This window comes from Zea mays, chromosome 7 (genome assembly GCF_902167145.1).
Source record: "Zea mays cultivar B73 chromosome 7, Zm-B73-REFERENCE-NAM-5.0, whole genome shotgun sequence".
In the NCBI taxonomy this organism is placed as follows: Eukaryota; Viridiplantae; Streptophyta; class Magnoliopsida; order Poales; family Poaceae; genus Zea; species Zea mays.
The window spans coordinates 21319831-21341144 of NC_050102.1; the positions used below are offsets into that span (position 1 = coordinate 21319831).

General features: G+C 41.6%; 1 protein-coding gene and 1 long non-coding RNA gene across 2 annotated transcripts in view; both read left to right on the forward strand.

The window, feature by feature from the left end:
- LOC118473015 (DNA polymerase eta) overlaps positions 1-13154 on the forward strand; it is a gene marked incomplete at its 5' end in the record, with an annotated part of 33922 nt that extends 20768 nt beyond the window's left edge. The window contains 11 exons of the mRNA XM_035961221.1: positions 8084-8206; positions 8297-8408; positions 8516-8683; positions 8762-8926; positions 9124-9227; positions 9388-9510; positions 9769-9900; positions 11501-11570; positions 12391-12453; positions 12827-12880; positions 12984-13154. Coding sequence (XP_035817114.1) covers positions 8084-8206; positions 8297-8408; positions 8516-8683; positions 8762-8926; positions 9124-9227; positions 9388-9510; positions 9769-9900; positions 11501-11570; positions 12391-12453; positions 12827-12880; positions 12984-13154 — 1285 coding nt within the window. The remainder of the gene's footprint in view (positions 1-8083; positions 8207-8296; positions 8409-8515; positions 8684-8761; positions 8927-9123; positions 9228-9387; positions 9511-9768; positions 9901-11500; positions 11571-12390; positions 12454-12826; positions 12881-12983) is intronic.
- Positions 13155-13804: 650 nt separating this feature from the next.
- LOC109940749 (uncharacterized) lies at positions 13805-14424 on the forward strand. The gene is made up of 3 exons (XR_002263395.2): positions 13805-13856; positions 13990-14065; positions 14148-14424. It is a non-coding gene; the product is annotated as an uncharacterized lncRNA (long non-coding RNA).
- The last annotated feature ends 6890 nt before the right edge of the window (positions 14425-21314 follow it).

A 21314-nucleotide genomic window follows, 5' to 3' on the forward strand; every position in this document is an offset into this window, starting at 1 on the left:
CTTCTAGTTTTACTGCTATGCGGCAAACACTTTTGGACGCGTCCTCTGTTATTTCCATGACTTTTAATCACCAACATATGTTATATGTATGTGGGTGCAACCACATTATGACACTAGCAATGATTTCTATCATCATCATATTCAACATTTCTTGGCACAATTCCTAAAAGTTATATTTGTCAACACCCCTAGATATAGGTGCCCTAGAGCGCTACAGCATAATCAGCTAACGCGAAGTATGAGTTGAGGACCCCACCATCATAATGGGTAAAACCAAGAAGATCCAACTACACAGAGAAGACTGTGTGGCCAGGACCCCTGTCACGTGGTCGTGTGGGGGTCCCCTTCCACGCACAACTCAAACAAACTCCCGCCCTATGGGAGCCACACCAAACCGTTGGTGGGGTCTGGTTGTGACACATGTCGCTTGGTAGCCCTCGTCTCTAGTAGAGTCTAGATGTGCCACGTGTCCTAGGACTCCCACCGGAGCCACCCCCAAGATGCCTCCAACGTTCACCCGCTCCACCGACCACAATGGGGTCCGGGCCACATGCCATCGGGACCTAGTGCCCCTAGGGGGCTCCAGGCACCACTTGTCCAAGCCAACCGTGACGTGGTTGGTCAAGCAGTTGGTGGAGTTAGAGAATTGTTGTGCCTGAACAATAAGACATGCACAATCATGCCCACGGCATGCGCCACGAAATTGGGACTGAGCATCCTAGGCATGGCACCAGTACGCCACTATGGGTGCCACGACTGGTGATAACATCTACCCATGACGCGGGGGCGATGATGACACGAGATAGGGGATGGGAATTTACACCTAGACGGGTTCTAGCCGTTAGGCTAGCCCCCACATAACTTGTAAGCCACTCTTCCTTGGGCTATAAAGGAAGAGGGGGACCCCTCTCAAAAGGGGACTTCCTCCACATACCCAACTCAAGCCAACTAGACACCTTCAGCCGGACTGAACCCAACTGGATCACGTGATACTCCATCAGTTGAAGTGTCTCTTAGCTTGCTACCAGTACCCCAACCAAAACTCTAAAAGGCAAAATTGATCCAAATGAAGTCATATTGATCTAAAATTTTGCACACATATTCATATGACTGTTTCAAAGGTCCATAAAAATAGCTCCAAAAAGTGAAAAGCTTTCACCATAAATAAAAATTATGCTCTCAAAGTGGGGTTTTCTTAAAATCGGTCAAGAGGTTAGATTTTCATGCTCGAGTTGAATTTGCCCAAACCACACTTCTTGAGAATGGTGCTGGAATGTCCTTGCATTTTTCTATCCAACCCAAAAGTCCTTAAGAACTCATATTCAAAAGATCCAACAAAAGATCAAAGACGATACCGAGAAGGGAAAATCCAAAGAAAAACTTAAAGGACTAAAAGGAGCACAAAATGGATTTCAATTAACCATTCACCACTATGGTAAGGAATATGTTTCATAGGTCTCAAGTTACACAATTGAATATCCGTCAATTAAAACATATGTGGTTCTCAATAGCAATCTAGAGGGAAAGACCTATAAAGGAGAAAACATAAAAACTAAACCACTAGATAAATACTAGAGGAATGGTTGGTAGGGGACATACCTCGTCTTATTTATATAGGACATCACACATTCCCAACATATTCCTAATATTTTAGAACGAACAACTTAGCTGGGGCATAATAGTCCAACTCCTAAATTGCAGATCTGATTGTCATGCTCCCTTCACCAATTCTCTTCTCCTCGACATAACCTCCATGATGCTCCACATGTCACCTCCAACTTCTTACAAAACCACGCCCCAAGATTTGGGGCCAAACCTACAAAATTTTTGCTAGGCATTTTTTAGGCTCAACCACCAAACCATCATAAGTAGTATACTCTATATGAGTCCCCCATGTTCTGGACATATGTCCCACCAATCCTCGATCATGTCGGTGACACAATCTATTGCATCATGTCCTCGTGCCTGTTAGTGTTCCTAGGTGTCAGCCATTACAACTAGTGACCTAGCTTCTTCAGTCCCTCGATCAAGTCCAAATGCTCATCTTTCGCACTCATGGTCTATTAGAATGAACCTGCATGACCTATACTTCATCATCGATCATAACCTCCACACTTCACACTTGCACACGGCAAGCTAAGAGACATGTTGCACACCCTTACGCCCTAGTTTAGGGCTAGAAAATAAGCTCGAGCTTGGAGCAGCTCGGCTTGGAGCGGCTCGCGAGCCTCGAGCGAGTCGAGCCGAGCCTGATTTTTTGGCTTATTTGTGAAGCAGGTCGAGCCGTTCTGGCTCGCGAGCTGCGCCAATTGTGCTGACTTAATCAATTTGTAGAATCATAATAGATTATCGGTTCATTTCTTAGTCTTTAACGATGAATATATGACAATTCAAAATTTAAATTGCTCAAAATATTGAATAATGATTTTATATTTCATATTTAAATACTATTAATTTAATATATAATGCAATTATATTTACCAAGGTGTGGCTCATGAGCCAACTTCGAGTCAAGCCGAGCATCATCCCTGAGCTCGTGTAGTGGGTGAGTCGTGTTTCCAGCCCTACCCTAGTCAGTCCATCCAACTCAACCCAAAATGCTACTTTGTTGACAATCACTCAACACAAACTTGAACCACGAGGGAATATATCAATCATGTGTTCACATATTCCCAATATGATTTGCATATGTTCTTATTACCTCCTTTTCTTTCCACCCCACCCTCGTTTTCTCCTCCATTATCCATTGCTCTTTGGATTGGTGATAACAAATTAAATGAAGGTACGAAAGGGGGCAGAAGTAAGCGATGTGCCCTTTTGTGAATATATATATATATAATTATTATTCTATACTTTTGTTAGCATCAATAAAATTGGATGTTTACATACCTTAAAATATAGTAAGGTGCACGTGTGTTAACAGGATTTGGATTTCTTTGTGACTGGGACACAAGCAATGCTTACTGGTTTCTACGATTTTTTCTTGCTAGTGAGTATATTGGTAGCTTCTTGTTTTTTTCTTCCTATGTATGACATCTTTGTCGTTTTTAAATTCTCGGGGTGGATAAATATAACTAGAAAACTTTCTAGGCTGTCCTTATCTGATTGTGCCAGCTATATCAATCATGCAAATTCTAAAATGGGTATATCATATAACCTCGATTCCTTTTGAACAATTTAGTTTACGAAATAACTATGTTTGTATATGAATAGAGAACAGTTGTAGCAAAGCATAGATACCTTACTATATCTTTTAGGGTACGTAAACAACATACATGGTGCTAACAAAAAATAAAATAACAATTAGTATTTTGCATATCATTGTATCGTTCAATCATATTTCAAATAAATTAGAACGGGTTTGAAATAAAAGAACTGAGCAGAATGCTAAAGGACATTGTAACAGATCTAAGCTCTTTAGGGGAGTGTTTGGTTTCCATGGACTAATTTTTAGTCACTTCATTTTATTTTATTTTAGTGCCTAAATTGCCAAATACAGAAACTAAAATAGAGTTTTAGTTTTTTGTATTTAGCAATTTATGGAATAAAATGAAATAAAATAGGTTAGGGATGTGTGTTCAATAATTTATTTTTACCTTGTTGCTACTGGGCCATTAGATTTCTATAAAAGGAAGTATATGTCTATAGTCATGCATTCAATTTTATAATGACTTTTAAACAATTTGGCAATGCTACTCAGTTATGGCCACACGAGTAGTGTTTTCAAATTTCATTCAATTCCACAGACCACAGTTGATATTCAACACTACTTTTGTATTCTAAAAAGTCAAGTACCAAACGCATGACAAGTGCAGTTACAATTATGGATCGATGCTTTGCTTAAGCGCCATGAACTGCCCTGTGCATGGCAGCACTCATCAACTATTTTTGTTATTTATTTATTTGGTTTGGGTGGGTATTTATTTAAAAATTGCGATATCAAAGCCTCAGAAGACTCATCAAACCAGAAACCCATAAGTTCTTTTTTATTAAGAGGAGAGCAAGCGTGTATCAATTGTTAAATCAAATCTCCTGATAAGTGTGAATCTCCGTAGAAACACACGTATATCTCTACTACTTATTAAGTAAGCAATAGTAGTCTGCCTCTGACCCGTTCTGCCGTTCTGCCTCTGACCCGTTCTGCCTCCGGTCGTACAGCTCCGCGCCAAAAAATCATCTTGCTACGGTACCAGAGACGTTCGTCTGAGCAACAAACAGCACACACCAACACATCTAAGCAACAAACAACACACACCAACGCTTATAAGTCACGTTTCGACGCTCTGGGTGGCCGGTATGGCACTAATCAAATAACACCATAGCAGTGCCTCTGTTCGAGTGGTGTATGCGACCCAACGATGGTGCGGCCCATTTTACAGCCCATCCTACGGCGCCTGCCTTCTACACCCCAGGCTACGGCGCCTGCTGCCTTCACTCCAGCGACGGCGCGAGCAGGATGCCCACGACCTCGACCTCCTCCTCACGACCACGGTTTCAACCGCTCCGCCAGCTCCGCCATTTACGCACACGACTTCAACCTCGTCAGGCTCAGGCTCCGCGACGGCCGCCACCTGATTCAGCGCACGCACGACTTCAACGGCGCCTAAGCTCAGGCTCCGCGACGGCCGCCACCTCGCCTACTGCGAGAGCGGCGTGCCCCGGGACCAAGCCAGGTTCGCCGTCGTCTTCTCCCACGGATTCACCGGCTCCCGAGAGGACAGCGTCAGCGCCTCCCAGGTACCGACCGATCCAAGCACCACCACCACCTTGTCTACCTCCCCTTCCCTCCCCCATCTGCTGCCGGACCCGTACGCCGGCCTTCGCTTCACTCGCCCGCCAGGTTCATGGACGTACGGGCGAGATCTGGAGCGCGTCTCTGCCGGTGTCCTTGGAACGAAGACGACCTGGCAAAGAGTCCCCTTTTCTTTGGTAGCATCGGTAGGTGGAGGTGCCAAACGCTATCCCATCCGTGTGTCGTCATGTGCTGGGTGAAAGCTTCTTCTCGAAGGAACAACAGCTGCTTGCCTCTCTCATCTTGCTAGCTTGCACAGTACAGTACAATTCTAATCTTGTTGCCATTCGACCAATGGACCTATAATAACCTACACCTCATTAAGACAGCAAACACCCATTTCAATAAAAACTTTCATACGACCAGGAGTTCCTATGACTATATCCTGCAACCACAAACCCCCAAAAAAATGAATACAGGGTCAGGCAACAGTATGCTTTTACACAAATTAACTGTCAAAGACTGATTGGGGACACAGTTACATTACATGTCCTATATAGTAAAGAAACATTGAGTTTTCATTAAGTGAAATCCGTGAAAAAAGAAGTGGCATGGTAATGGTTTGGTATGCAACGATATCAAAAGTTCATAACTTAATCAATATTCAGTATTCAGTACAATTATATGAACTGTGGCTGGGAAAAGAAAAATGAAATCAGTTATCTTACCACTCCAGATTTAAGGGCAGATATTTGGGGTTCCTTTTTAGTTCCACCATAAAGACAGCCTGATTTTATCCCACATGGTGCACCAGCCTCACTAAGTACATCTGAAATATGGCAAAATATAGAAATGTGTAAATTATTCTTGTATGTTCACATTCAACCATATTATTTTTGTTCGCAATCAAGCTTACAGATTACTATGAATTAGTTCTTTTTCATTATCTCACACACCAAACAGGATATGACATGTGCATTTTTGTATAAAAAGGTAAAATAATTATTATGCCTCTCTTTCCCAACAAACAAATGGCTATTGATGACAGAATCTTCTAGGAAAAATCATGTTAAAAACTTCAAGCAGCAGTAGAAGCTCGAAAAAACAACTGGACCTGAAGTAATGATTATTTCAGAAAAGATTGTCAAATAAGAAAAGCTTCAAAGATTCATCATGCGATGAATTAGCAGCACGAGCAGTGATAGTGACATCAGTTTTGATTGAAGTAGTGATTGAAGTAGTGTGTTCAAACATCTAATATGGAGTGTATACAGAACATCTGCTTTTAGTTGACAGGGTTTGGTTCGCTGCAGCTTTAGAGTACCAGTTTTTCATAATGTCTATGTTCGCTGCAGTTTTTCATAGTGTATACGGAACATCCGTTTTTTCATAATGTCTATGTTCATTCTTTAGACCTTTGTAATCCATACTCAGTCTGTAATAGGATTTATTTTTTTCTTACAATTCTGGTTTGATCATTCTTTCAAGTAGTGTATTCGTTCATATGTTCAAAAAGCAGATGCTCCGTTCAAGTTTGGGGTTTAAATTTGCTTTAATTCCAACAGTATAATTCCTTGTTAAAAAATTCAAATAGATGAGTAAAATGGCATCATTTGATTTTGCATATGATTCAAACAGGTGAATGGATAATAGAGGTACTTCAACATGTATTATCTTGTCACTGAGTTTGTTTCTTTGCTGTCAGATGTTGCTAATATTAATTCACTGACATCCAGGTAATAACACCGCTAATGATTTTTTAGACCCCACTGACTGGGCCAAACTCAATCATTGGTAGAGCTGTTGTTGTTCACGTTGCTCCTGATGATCTTGTAAAGGGTAATTATGTTCAACACTTTTCCCTTTTGTGTGTTGAATGGTGGTGTTTTTCATCTGTTCTGAGCTAAGTTTTTCACATTGGTTTTGAGTTCAGATAGTCCTATAATCAATATATATACCTGTTTATGGGGCTCTCGGCCATCAGGATCTCGTCTGACACATCCGCCTTCCCCTACACGCACCGCCGCGGCCACCGCTTCGCCATCCGCATCTCCTGCATCATCTCCGAGACGTTCCGCCTCGGCCTCCCCAGCGTGCGCTGGTTCGTCATGGGCGACGACGACACCGTCTTCTTCCCGGACAACCTCCTCACCGTGCTCAACAAGTTCGACAACCGCCAGCCCTACTACATCGGCTTTTCCTACGGGATGGCGTACGGCGGCGGCGGCTTCGCCATCAGCCGGCCATTGGCCGAGCACCTCACGCTCAAGTACGCATTGTGGCTCAGCTCCAACATTGTGCTGCAGTCTGCGTTCAAGGACCCCAGACCCCACAACGGGCATGGTTGCTATTCAACCATATGATAAGTCAAGGTAAGCTTATACCAATTAACCTTCCCAATGCAGATCCACTTTTGAGTTCTTTCATCCTATGTACTCACACCCATGTACTGTACACTGTCCGTTCATAAACAGTGTGGCTGCCAGTCACATGGCAGATCAACAACAAACAAAAAATCATTACGAACCAATTATATTCAGTATCACAACAACTTCATTAATGAAGTGCCGGGTATCTTGTCCATTCATAAAAGAATATCTGCATTTTATTCAACATTGGTGTGCAGTCTGTACTCTTTTGTTTTCTGTTTGTTCTTTGATCCTTATCACACTTAGGGACTTTGTAGACTCTGAAATTTTAGTCACTAAGGTATACAGAAAGACTCTGAAATTTATTTTTTCTGCACGATCCAAAAAATGTTTTTTGTGTGTTTCTCATTTTCATTTGGTTAAGTACATTTATGTTTCTACTTCGTGCAGTTTACAATTGAAACAGGCAATGTGCAACTTGGTTTGATCTGGTAACATTTATGTTTATACTTCGTGCAGCTTGTGAACATGGTTACACGTTAGCCCAGAGTTTGGATCCGAACAACGAAGGGAGAGGAGTATTGCAGTTCAAAAGCGGTTACATTTAAGATGTCCTTTTCTCAACTTCTACAGTATTGGAGAATAAACTTTTGAATTTTCATACTTTGTTGGTAAAGGCCATAGAAGTATATCACCATGAATCCATCCCCTTCTTTTTGTGAATCTTTTACTATTATTTTTATAAGGCCATTCTAGATGCTTTTACCTATGTTACTGGTAACAATGATGAATGTTTTTCTGGAGGGGAGAGTATTGGGGATGCCGGTTGCTAGGCCGGAGCCGCAGGAGCCCCGAGTGATCGCCCATGTCGACATGGACTGCTTCTATGTTCAAGGTCTGTGACCATCCTTGCCCGTCCCTCTCCCACCCCGCCCATCACCAACCGTTCTTCGACCGAAAAAGTGATCATCTGCTTTACCACAATCGAGCAACGGAGGAACCCGACGCTCAGGGGACAGCCAACCGCCGTGGTGCAGTACAACGGCTGGAAAGGCGGTGGCTTGATTGCCATCAGCTACGAGGCTCGTGGATTTGGTGTGAAGAGGCGAGTGCCGTTCCTTTCTTCGTCAATAGTCTCGTCTAATTGGAATTTGCTTAGGTCGTAACTTCTGACGAAATGGTTGTGCTTATTCAGGTCCATGCGCGGAGATGAGGCCAAGAGGGTCTGTTCTGGTATTAATCTTGTTCAGGTCCCAGTGGCACGTGGCAAGGCTGACCTTAATCTTTACAGAAGTGCTGGTGCTGAGGTTGGTTCACCATCGTAGACTAATTTACTACAAGTTATAATTGCGCAGGACTTACATGGCATATTATTATAGAACAATAAGTCTATATTTTGCACCTAAACTTTCAGGTTGTTGCAATCCTTGCAAGCAAAGGGAAGTGCGAGCGGGCATCCATCGACGAAGTTTATCTTGACCTTACTGATGCAGCAAAGGAAATGCTCTTACAAGCTCCCCCAGATTCACCAGAGGGGATTTTTATGGAGGCAGCAAAGTCAAATATCTTGGGCCTTCCGGCTGTAAGAACGCTCTCGCAGTTAGATTTGTTACTGCTCTACTATTTGATGTAGCATGGTCATAGGCCATGATATATTCAGGATGCCAGCGAGAAGGAAAAGAATGTGAGGGCATGGCTTTGTCAATCAGAAGCTGATTACCAGGACAAGTTACTGCCATGTGGAGCTATAATTGTTGCACAGTTACGAGTCAGAGTTCTAGAGGAAACCCAATTCACATGCTCTGCTGGGATTGCTCACAATAAGGTTTATAATGAGTCGTAATAGTGAGTAGATGCTTTTCTTTCTGTTGACAAAAATGTTCAGTAGCCCATGGTTATTATCATGTTAGTTTTGTTGTGCTCAAAAAATCAGCTAAGGTTCCTGTTTTTTTGTTTTATGCATTCCTTTATTCCTTTCTCTTGCTATCTTAGTTTTCCACTCATTGTTCTTATACTGTGCAGATGTTAGCTAAACTTGTCAGTGGAATGCACAAGCCTGCTCAGCAAACAGTTGTCCCTTCTTCATCAGTTCAAGACTTACTAGCATCACTACCTGTGAAAAAGATGTAATGATCTACCTCTAACAAGATGCCTCTGTCCTTTATGGTTCTTTCTTTCCTGGGAAAAGTTTTTGAGACTTTGTGACACTATTAGATCACATAACATTGTGCTTTAGTTGGAACTCTGCATGTGAAACTGAATAGTGAGAATAACCATATTGTTCAGGAAACAACTTGGTGGTAAGCTTGGAAGTTCCTTGCAGGATGATCTTGGGGTTGAGACTATTGGTGATCTCCTAAGTTTTACAGAGGAAAAATTACAAGAGCAGTATGGAGTAAATACTGGGTAATTATGTTCATGCTTTATTAATGTGTTATTATTTGGTTTACCTTGATTAATGTAGACATAAGATTATAGTGAAGATATGATATCACATTTTAAAGAGTCAAGATTTGTTATTCCCTTAGGATTTTAGCAGATTATTTAACTTTTATAAGTTAATAGTTAGTTTGTTGTAGCAAAAACATGCTTCTTTGCATACATTTATTTAGTATCATGTCAAATACTCACTAACTCATCTTGTAAGCGCTTGACTTCGTGCAAAACTTGGTTATGGAAGACTGCCAGGGGCATTAGCGGGGAAGAAGTTGAGGACCGTCTTCTCCCAAAGAGTCACGGGTGTGGAAAGACATTTCCTGGCCCAAGAGCACTGAAGTACAGTGCTTCTGTATCTTTATTGTTATTTCTGGGTCTAGATTTAAGATAGATGATTTGTTGACATGGTATATGAGTGAACATATGACGTACAAAAGGCTAGAGTAGCTGAATGACTGGCCCCACTCACCTTAGCTGTCAGATGTCTGTTTACCGACTTCGTCAGCCTTGGCTTACTAACAAAATGTCATCCTGCAGACTGTCTTTGCCGTCTGCACATCGTCGAGGACATAAAATGGGGAGCTGAACCATGAGAAGGCCTCCTGCTCTTCGCCTTCTCCGTTGCGTGTGGGCTCTTCATGGCATCGATATGGCCTACCACAAAATTGCTCCGCGGTGATTCTTTCTCATCACTGAGAGCCTGACAAACTGATAAGGTGAGTTTCTTCTTCTCTTTGAGTGAGATCTTAGTTCTTCTTATATATTCAATGAGATAAGTCAGCTCTTCCTTGGCAGTATGAATTTCCCTATCAAGCTTTATGAGCCTCCTCTGTGAAGCTGACATTGATTATATGAGTTTGAACCTAAGCCAAGTGTTAGATCTCATGTACTTCATGATTGGAATTTCATCGGTCTTTTTAGGTGCCAGGGTTTTTTATCCTATAATAAAAGCGAAAAGGGTGTATTTGTCGTGAAAACATGCTATATTTCTGCTAGCTGTTCTTCTATTACATTTTTTGTGTAAAGAATCAATTTCATTCTTTCATTACATTACTTTCAAAACTCCATTGCTAACAAGGTTTTATTGACAAAAAAGGTGGATTTGAATGAGGCAGTTGAAACCAAGAGTTGTTGTCTCTCCCAAGAACACATTTCATCACCATCACTAAGTATAAGTGTTGTTTCATTTCAAGGAAGAGAACATGTCGTGAAAGATCAGATATAAAAACAATTCAACTTTTCGTGTATTTCGTTGGTGTTTGGGTTTGTGGCTGGCTCCTTTCCTTGAGCAGTATCATTTGATCTCTGTTTTTTTACTTAGTTAGGTTTGTGGTACTCACAGTTGTGCAATTTCATTTGTGTTTGTGGTCCCTTGACATCCTGCGTCATCTCTGGACAACACATTCCTTAGGCTACTAGCACAATGCATGCTTGCTTTGTTTTATTTATCTTCAGTAGCAAGGAGCAGCTAGGTAACATAGCAAATTAGGGTTCTCCACTTCAACTCTGACTTCTGTGATGATTCGAGCGGCAAGTTGATGGTCGAGCATAACACCTGCTACCACATGACATGGGGCACTCTACTCCACTATGAAGGCTAGAGGTCCCGGGCCGAGAAGGAGACTATTGTGCACCCTCCATTGTCACCATGTAAAGTATTATTAAGCTATTGGTTACATTGGCCTAAGGATTTTATTTTGATTAAAATCATTTTACTCCGAGAGGTGTGAGAAGTGTATTCAGGATGATGAAACTTCTGTGCCATAAATAGAACTATGCATTAAATTTTCAGCCCTTCGGCCCTTTTTCGTTTTCCACTGACATGGTACTCAAGTTCACATCTTTATACTTTTGAGTAGTCTAAATTCAAGTATTAATTTACTGTCTATCACTTGGAGTATAAACTTTCCATGGAATACTTATATGATTGTATTTATTATTCATTACGTAACAGTTTTTTCAGGTTCTCTTGCAGCCACGGGATGGTGGCGGCCTTCGCGCGGGCAGCGTGGCTCAAGGAGTACCACGAGAAGGTGCTGGTGGAGATCTACGGGTCACCTCTCCTTCTCTCTGCCTAGATCCAGATCCATCCTATACCTCTGCAGCGCCACCCCTCTCTTTGCCTCGACGCAGATATATCCCATACCTCCGCGACGCCACCCCTCTTGATTTTTACTCTCTTGATTTTTAACTATATGATGTGTTTTTAAACTAACTACTTGTCCCAACATCATATATGCAAAACATGAGGGAGTATCTACTTTTTTGAAACTTATCGGTTTACTTTTTTTTCTTTACCACATCAACTTTAACTATGTGAGGTGCGGAATTCAAGATGCATATGCCATCTTAGACATACTATGAGTTAGTTTTGTTTATACAACATGTATGGTTTATTTGAACTGTCTAAACCCGTTAGTTTAGCATATAGACTCCAGAAGATGGACAAGGCATCAAAGTTCCTAAAACTGTTAGTTTAGCATGATTATAATTTGAACTGTCTAAATCATCCATTTTTAGTGTGATGAACTGTTATTTGGAATGGTGCTACAATAGTTTGTATATTTGGTGATGAACTATCAAAGGTTTGTTCATGTTGAAGGACTCGACCTGTCATTCCTGAATGAGGGTTGCTCAAGAATAGAAGAGGGTTCAAACTTTTCTATAGTATCATCTTTGGGGGCACAACTATACATGTAAATTTTTCTGAAATATTCTTTGCATAATGTATCTGCAATTCAGATTTCTAAAGCATTGTGTGTGGCACAAAACTGCATGGACAATTAAATTAGGCTACTTGTTTAAGATATGTGCCTCGAATTTGTAACCATTAATTGTTGTATTGTTCTTCAGGTTAGCATGACGCTGAACATTTTGGCCGACCTTTCACCTCTTTTCACGTGGAACACAAAACAGGTAAACACGTATTTCTGGCACTTCAGACCATTTCCTTCATGGTCGTCGTTCCTGGTTTCCACTAATTTTTACTGCACAATAAAGTGTGATTTTATCTTGATGTACAAGGTTAACACTGAAAATAAGGAATCCCCGAGCAGAGGAGGTACCTCTCGTTAATGTTCGGGTCTTTTAGCGAATGAGAATTTAAACCTGAGTTTTGGGTAACTGTATTAGAGTGTTCTCAATTTGCAGAATGTTTTTTCATTAGAAAATTTTAGTCTATCTTGATACATCAGTGCAACTGAATCTCTTATGAACCTTTTTTATTGTGTTGTTCAAGCGAAACTTTAAAATATTGTTGCTTAACTTTTCTTTTATTGCATGCTTTTAGGTGTTTGTTTTTGTGGCAGCAGAGTGTGAGACTCCACAGGATGCTTTTATTCAAGTAAGTTTGTCAGTTATTATTCTTCATGAGTCCATATATTACTTGTGGTCCTGTAATGTAGGTCATTATTATAGTGGCTTAGATGATCGTTAATCACTATTAGCCTCCAACAATTGTCCATAAAAGCATGAGTTTTCTGCTTGGGACTATAGTGCAATCTCATGAAATTGCCACTTGCTTGAGGGTTGTAGTAATGATGCCATATAGCTTTTCTCTTGGTCTTCAACTTACATTGAGAGTTGTTGCAGATGCATATAGTGGTTTTGGAAAGTGAATTTTTACTTTGTTGTGGGTTGTGCCAATTGCCAAATCTTTTAAAGCTACACAATCTGACCTAACCCATTAGACATGTCCATGTGTTATTCATGGGATTTTTTCACCAATATATGTAAATCTAGATGAACAACAATTGAGTATATATTATGGGAAAACTGAAGTCTGTATGTTAATTAATCCACGTCCTTGTAGACCAGCTAGCTAAATCTGGTTCAAGGAACATCAATAGTTGATAAAAAGAATGTAGTTTGATTGCAACAGGCCAGAACAACATTTTAGAACAAGGTAACAAATTGAGACTGCTCTTTGTATTTGTGTGATATAATCTTGGACTTAATGGATACATGTACCAGTATGTCATTTGCACAATTACTGTTGTTTTTACCTTCAAAGCTATTTATGCTTCTATTGTTAATGTTCATTGTACATTCACTCTTCTGGCACAATTGTGCTTGACTACTTGTGTGTGATTGATTAGCTTAGTAATTGGTTAAACTGATTAAGTTTTGCAGGCAAACAATAAGCTATACATTTACTTGTCACCATTATGAAAACAAAGAAATAAGTTATGTGCATTAAATTGTGGGATTTCTTAAAAAACTATGTTGCTGCTGTAATGGTGGGAAGTTACATGCTCATGTGTTTTTGCAGTTGTGTTCAAATACGGAAGTGGTTTGATTATCGTAGCCATATTTGTATTGTAAGTATAATGCATGATTTTTAGAATTTTCCCCAACCTGTCAAGTAGACATTGGGGTCAAATCAATCAATAAATTTCAGTGAATGAACATGTTTGTGAGAAACTTGGCCCAAATTTATATGAATTTCTGTAGAAAACTGACATCTGTGAAGGAAAAGTCCCTTGGGCTCCTCACCCAGAATTTTGTCAAGCTCTTCTTCACCATGAAGGTTAGAGGACTAAATTCACACTGTGTGGTTCTGGTTATTTCTCTTTCGCACTTAACTATAATGGGGCTTGTATTTTGTGCAGGTTGAGACAATCTCACTTTGACGAAGGTGCAAGGCTTCTCCTTGGAGACGGACATGTAGAGAGCAACATGAGAAGTTAGCGCATGCATTCCTTTTGTTTAGTTCCATGTTTGTGTTAAATGCCTTTTCTATCCAAATAGAACACACAATGGACACATGTAAGCAAATATATACTCCAATCTTTAGATTTTCATTGTTAAAACACTCTATTTGTTTAATGATGTTATTGTCAATTAAACTAGGATCAGTGGTCTTCTCTATAAAGGTATATGTTGATAGATGCCTTATTTTCATTTTTATTTATATTAATACCCTATATTATTTTTTGTTTTGGGGAATGAAGTGCATAGGAAATTTGTAATGTGGGCGATGATGCTTATCTTATTCTGTGGGATGCTCAAACTGGCATTGGCTCAATTAATTCGATGCTTGTCTTATTCTGTGAATTTTAATATATTTTATCATAATATGTTCTTCCGTAGCAACGCACGGGCATTTACCTAATATACCAATAAGATGTAAAATGGAATAAACTACTGTGCTATCAAAGCACCTCCTATTTCAGTGCAAATCTCCCTGCTTGTCCCCCACCACAGTCCACAAAACTCACGCTTCCTTCCCAAATCAAATGCAGCCGCCAGCTAGATGTCGATTGCAGCGGTCTGGTCATCGTCCCTGACCCTGTCAGCGAGGTCGTGGAGCAGCACTCCCCAGCAGCACGGGAGCCCTGAAGGTGGAGACGACCTTGGAGGAGTCCACCGAGCTTTGGATCTTGCTGGCCTGCGGGAGCGACGACGTGGACCACCGCACGACGGAGGTGGGTTTGGACGCAGTGTTCTCCTTCCCAGCGACGGTGGAGGTGGTGCTGCTTGGGCGCGGTGTTCTCCTTCCTGGCAGCGACGGAGGTGGTGTCACGGGCCGCCGTGGACGAGCACTGGGCTGGTCCTGCGTCAAGAAGCCCCCGTCCTTCCTCGGCGATTGGGGCGAGGCAGAGAAGGAGGTGGTGATTTGTGTGGCGAGACGAGCGAGGGATGCACGTGGAGGGAAGGATCCAATCGGCGGTGCTGACGGCGGAGGCGAAAGGCATGGCGCGTGTTGTGTGGGGGCAAAGGCCTAGCTGCGCTCGGCTGATTTCCGTGGCAAAGGTTGGGTCTTGCCGTCTTGCTGCGCAGGGGTGGAGGCAGAGGCCTAGGCGTGGACTGCATGCGGAAGGGTGCGGCGAAGGATTCGCATGCGGACTGACGATGGAGATTGAGGAGATGTGGAGGGGGAGCGGTTGCTGCGTGCGCCACGTGACGGAGGGCGAGGAAGGAGATGCACTGACATCAGGTCCATCTGTCAGATCGGAGGTGGGCATAACTAGTGGCAGAACCACGGTGCACGATCTATATTAGAGTCTTATAGAGTAGTAGGGATAGAGATATATATATAGCGATTGGTCTACATTCAAACAACACTTAATAAAAATATGCAATTGAATCATATGTATAGAATAAAGTCACCAAAACTATATCTTCTAACTCTTATGATTCCAAAGGGATTAAGTATTCAAGAGGACAAACCAAAGAAAAGTTAGTGGTTTCTAGCCATCGTAGTTGAGCCAAAGCCCCCATAGGCTACTCCTCAGGGGCGGACCTACGTTGGTGGGAGTGAGGGCACAGACCCTCGCTCATTTTTCTCCCGTAAGTAGTATAGCACATTTTTTCATCATTAGATCCTCTGCTCAACCTAACTTAGATGTCCTCACTCTATTATTTTGGTACTCGTCCTCACAAGTGTGCCCTCACTCCCGTTTTATCCTGGGTCCGCCCCTGTCTAGAGGTTGCCCACCACCTATATGTGCACTATGTAGAAGACCGCAGTGAAGGAAATATGAAGACTACCAAGGTACATTATGGCATGGTGTAGATAGCACGAAAGGGTTCGCTATCACTAGAGGTCGCTCCAAGGACATTGCTACCCTAAGAGGAGTAGAGGACTGGTGGCAACGGAACAAGAAGCCCAATGGAATCCCAGACATTACTACCCTCAGAGGACCGGTGGTAATGAAACAAGAAACCCAAAGCAAACCCCTTGTAGTAGAATAGTTCCTGGTGCCTTCCATTTCTAGGAGAAGATTTGCATATGCTTCTTTTGCCTCCCTAGTTGGGCCACCCTTACCCTCATCTTCTGCTCCGTTATCCATTGCCCTTTGGATTGGTGACAAATAGAATAGAGGTATTAGAGAGGCGGAGAACGCAGGGTGGTGCCCTTGATGAATGATGACACTAAAATATATATTTGGAATCAATTTTCATGTTACACTGGATGACGAACCACTAGTATATATATAACAAGCCCTCTTGATTAGAGGACGTTGAAACTTATTTCTTGAATCGGGGGCCGTGCGTGCCCAGCTCAATAAGGGCATGTACAATGGAGAGACACCAAAACGGTTCTCCAAGCACAGGAGACAACTAAGAGACTCTATTGTACAATGGAGTGTCTATAAACGTAGTCTATTAATAAATACATAATTAAATGTATTTGTATAGCATCAGATCGATAGAACAGACGACAAATTTGTACAGTGGGAAGTGAGGCGTCTGTTGTTACTTGGTTTACGAGCCAGAGACGTCTCTTCACGGAGAGACGGCTCTAAGATTTTTTTGCAAATAACCCCGTAAAACACCTTAAGAGCCCCCACATTAAACACCACTGTACATGCTCTAATGACGTCTGTATTAATTACTTTGTGCAGACGGTAGGTAGGTATTTCTGTTCTTCTCCAAATAGACGACGAATTTTGGTTTGTGGAGAATTCACCCGAAGCTTAATTAATAAACCTCCCTACACCAAATATATATCAAGTCATTGGCCTACGTGTGTGGTGGCTAGAAATAACAGAAACCTAAGGTTAGGTCAGAATGTAAGTACAACACTATGTCCTATCATTGTTTAATTACATACATGGGTAAGGAGATAATAATAAATTGATAAAAAAATTAAAAAGTCATGCTTTCCAGGATTTTCGTCTACTAAGCTTTCCAGGAATTTCTCACCAACATATGTGAAAACGTAGCCACACACCCTGACAGTATTTGTGCGTGCAACCATTCTCTGAAGTTAGCGAGAATTTCTATTGGGGTTGTTTGGATCCCTTCATTTTAAAGGAATTGGTATTTGCATCTAATACGTTGCCTTACTTAATAGAGTAACTTATTTATTTTGGAATTTGACATTCCATCACTTTTCCATATTTAGATATAAGTCTATCCCAAATACATAGGATGAGATGTAATAATTGATTTTATGTATCACTAGTCTACGATTTTACTTCGCAACTTATAACACACTCTTCGACTCGCTTCCCTATAATAAAAATGTTGCAATATAAACATCTCTCACATATGACCAACAACGATATACACATAAATTTTGTATAATATCATATTAGTTTAATTGATCTATGTCTAAATTAGAGCAACTCCAATAGACTCTCTATATTCTTCCTAATTGATATGAACAGAATGTTTTTTTGGAAAACGTGAATGACTCTTTAGAGGGCAAATAACATATAGAAAAGCTAAGCTGTTGGAGACTGGAAAGATATACAAAGTGATTTCTATGCAAATGGTTCTTCAAATGATAATTTAGAGAGTAAAATTTAGAAGTTTTTTTTTAAGATGCTCTTAGTATTATTAGAATAAAATTCAATTCCAAGGATTCAAACAGGACCGAAATATCCAACATTTCGTGGCATAACTTCCGATTCGACGCCCCCCGTGAGGAGGCATTGTACGTTTGGAACAACATGATACAAAATCCCCTGGTGGATGCCATTACCAGTAGATGGTTTTGCATATGTTCCATTTTCATCTTAGCTTCGCTAAGGCACCATTTGGCCACATTTTTTCTTGGTGGTGAATGTAGTAGTTATGGAAGGGGGAAGAAGTATGGTGGTGTCTGACAGAATTATATACATTTGTCATCAGTTTTTTTATGCATGGAATATTTGCCATCGTTTTGCATCACTGAACTATGAGTCTATGACCAGTACCAGAATAAAGGCATTTTAGGGATGGTCACAACTTATTTCTACAAGGGGTTGTACATATACACCTCATGATAGCTCATATGGGCAGAGTGCTTACCTTTGTTAATTAAAATAAAAAAATAGGTAGCCCACTTCGTGTCATGGCCTCATGCAGCCTACTATATCGACACTATAATAATAGGTGAAAGTGTGGTGAAAATGGTGTTCATTGTCATTGGTTTGCCAACCAGCAGTAAAACGTCAACAACAAATAAAAAAAGTAAAATACACTTGTGGTCTCTAAACTTTTAGCAGTGTATTATTTTCAGTCCCTAAACTTTTAAAAGGCACATCTAGATCCTTAAACTTGTGAAGTTGTACTGTTCTTGTCCCTAAACTCTTAACATGTGCATTCTGGTCTCTATACACATATGATTGTATCATCTTGGTCCCTAAACTCACAAAATACACGTGGAGTGGGGTCCAAATAGTGTGGACATGTGATGACACAAAAAATAAGTTTATGGACACAAATGACACAACCATAGAAGTATAGAGACCAGAATGTGCATGTTGAGAGTTTAGAGACCGGGACAATACAACTTCACAAGTTTAGAGACCTAGATTTGCACTTTGAGAGTTTAGGAACCGGGATGATACACCGCTAAAAGTTTAGAGACCGTCATTGTGTTTTACTAAAAAAAATCCTGCCTCACACACCAATGTAGCCGACCAGTTTGTTTCACTGTGTGTTCATCACATGTGTAAGCAGAAGTTGTACCAAACAAGACTCCTGTTCTAGTGATATTAAGCTTGTGTTCTTGCTCTCGTGCTTGCTTAGGTTGTATAGCTAAGTTGTTTTATCTGCCAAGTTTATATTGTGCAGCTTTGCTGGTTGAGAAATGTTAGTGTTCTCACTAGAAATTAGGATCTTCCGACGTACTTAGAGTAATAGTTGTATAGGTTTGTATGGGTTATAATTATTTAGGTGGCCTCTCTCTAACTCATCGTCTTAGTCAATTGAATTAGGATCTTTTGTACGGTGCTTATGATAGATAGAGGGGTGTTGTCTTAGCTTGATCAAATATTTTTAATTACACGCATGTGTTAAGTTAGCTGGTATAATTAGTTTTGGAAAGGATTATTCATTCTCTTTATTCACCTTCTCGACCATATATGAACCCTAGCACATCATGTAAACAAATCAAATCAATTAAATGATATAAAGATACCTTCTAGCAACATTTTCATTTCTAGATGATCAAAATGGGTGAAGCACCGACAGGATGATCCCAATCATGATTAGTTTGACTTAGTCATGTCCACCCATGTTTCTTAACTAGCAAAACTACATAATTTAAACTAAAGAGCTATAACAACTTAGGGCTTGTTTGGAAGCACCCAGTTTCCAAGAAACTGGTTTATAAAAACTGAGGTAGTTCAAAATATACCAGTTTATAGAAATTAGATTCTCAGTTTTTTATAAACCAAAAAGCTAGCCTTCCCTAACTAAAACTAGTTCATAAAAACTGAGTACTTCTAAACACCATAAACTAGTTTTTTCATAAATCAGTTTATAGAAAACTAGAGATAAAACTGGATCCTTAAAAACTAGGTTGATTTCAAACAAGACCTTAGATACACAACCTAAGTAGACACTAAAAGTCGCCTAGAGGGGGGGTGAATAGGGCAAAACTAAAAATCTCAAAAACAATCACAACTACAAGCCGGGTTAGCGTTAGAAATATAATCGAGTCCGCGAGAGAGGGCGCAAAGTAAATCGCAAGCGAATAATAAAGTGAGACCCGCGGATTTGTTTTACCGAGGTTCGGTTCTCTCAAACCTACTCCCCGTTGAAAAGGCCACAAAGGCCGGGTCTCTTTCAACCCTTCCCTCTCTCAAACGGTCCCTCGGACCGAGTGAGCTTTCTCTTCTCAATCACTTGGAACACAAAGTTCCCGCAAGGACCACCACACGATTGGTGTCTCTTGCCTCAATTGCAAGTGAGTGTTTGATCACAAGAAAGAAAGCCAAAGAAAAAGGAGGCGATCCAAGCGCAAGAGCTTAAATGAACACTACAAATCACTCTCTCTAGTCACTAGGGCTTTGTGTGGAGTTGGGAGAGGATTTGATCTCTTTTTGGTGTGCTTTGCAATGAATGCTAGCTCTTGTATAGTGGTTGGAAGCTGGAAAACTTGGATACCATGAATGGTGGGGTGGTTGGGGTATTTATAGCCCCAACCACCAAACTTGACCGTTGGTGGAGCTGTCTGTCGTATGGTGCACCGGACAGTCCGGTGCACACCGGACATGTCCGGTGCGACAGCCACGTCACCAAAAAGCCGTTGGGTCGACCGTTGAAGTTCTGACTTCTGGGCCCGCCTTGATGTTCGGTGGCGCACCGGACATGCACTGTTGAAAGGGAAATGTGCTTTTGGGCCATTTCTAAGTGTTTTGGTGATTTAGTGTCCAACACAAGTGCCTAAGTGTAAAAAGGTGGACAAAGTACAAATCAAGAATTAAGGTATGTTTCTCAGACTTAGTACATTGCTTTATGGACTAATGTATTGTGTCTAAGTGCTGGAAACAGGAAAAATCCAATTGGAAATGTCTTGGCTCGAGCAGCCAAGAATCTGCTGAGTCTGGGAGCACCGGACTGTCCGGTGGGTCACCGGACTGTCCGGTGGTGCACCGGACAGTGTCCGGTGCTCCAGGCTGACTCGGCGTGAACTCGGCGCTCTCGGGAATTCGCCGACGGTGTACGGCTAAAATTCACCGGACTGTCCGGTGTGCACCGGACTGTCCGGTGAGCCAACGGTCGGCCGGGCCAACGGTCGGTCGCGCGATCTGCGCGTGACACGTGGCCGAGCCAACGGCTAGAAGGGGGCACCGGACTGTCCGGTGCGCCAACGGCTCTCTGGCGGGCAACGGTCGGCTGCGACATTTTAGGAAGGAGATCGGGCACCGGACAGTGTCCGGTGTGCACCGGACTGTCCGGTGCGCCCGATGACAGAAGGCAAGATCAGCCTTCCAGAATTGCTCTCAACGGCTCCTAGCTGCCTTGGGGCTATAAAAGGGACCCCTAGGCGCATGGAGGAGGACACCAAGCAACCTTAGAGCATTCTTGATCATCCACACTCAGTCTTTGCGCAT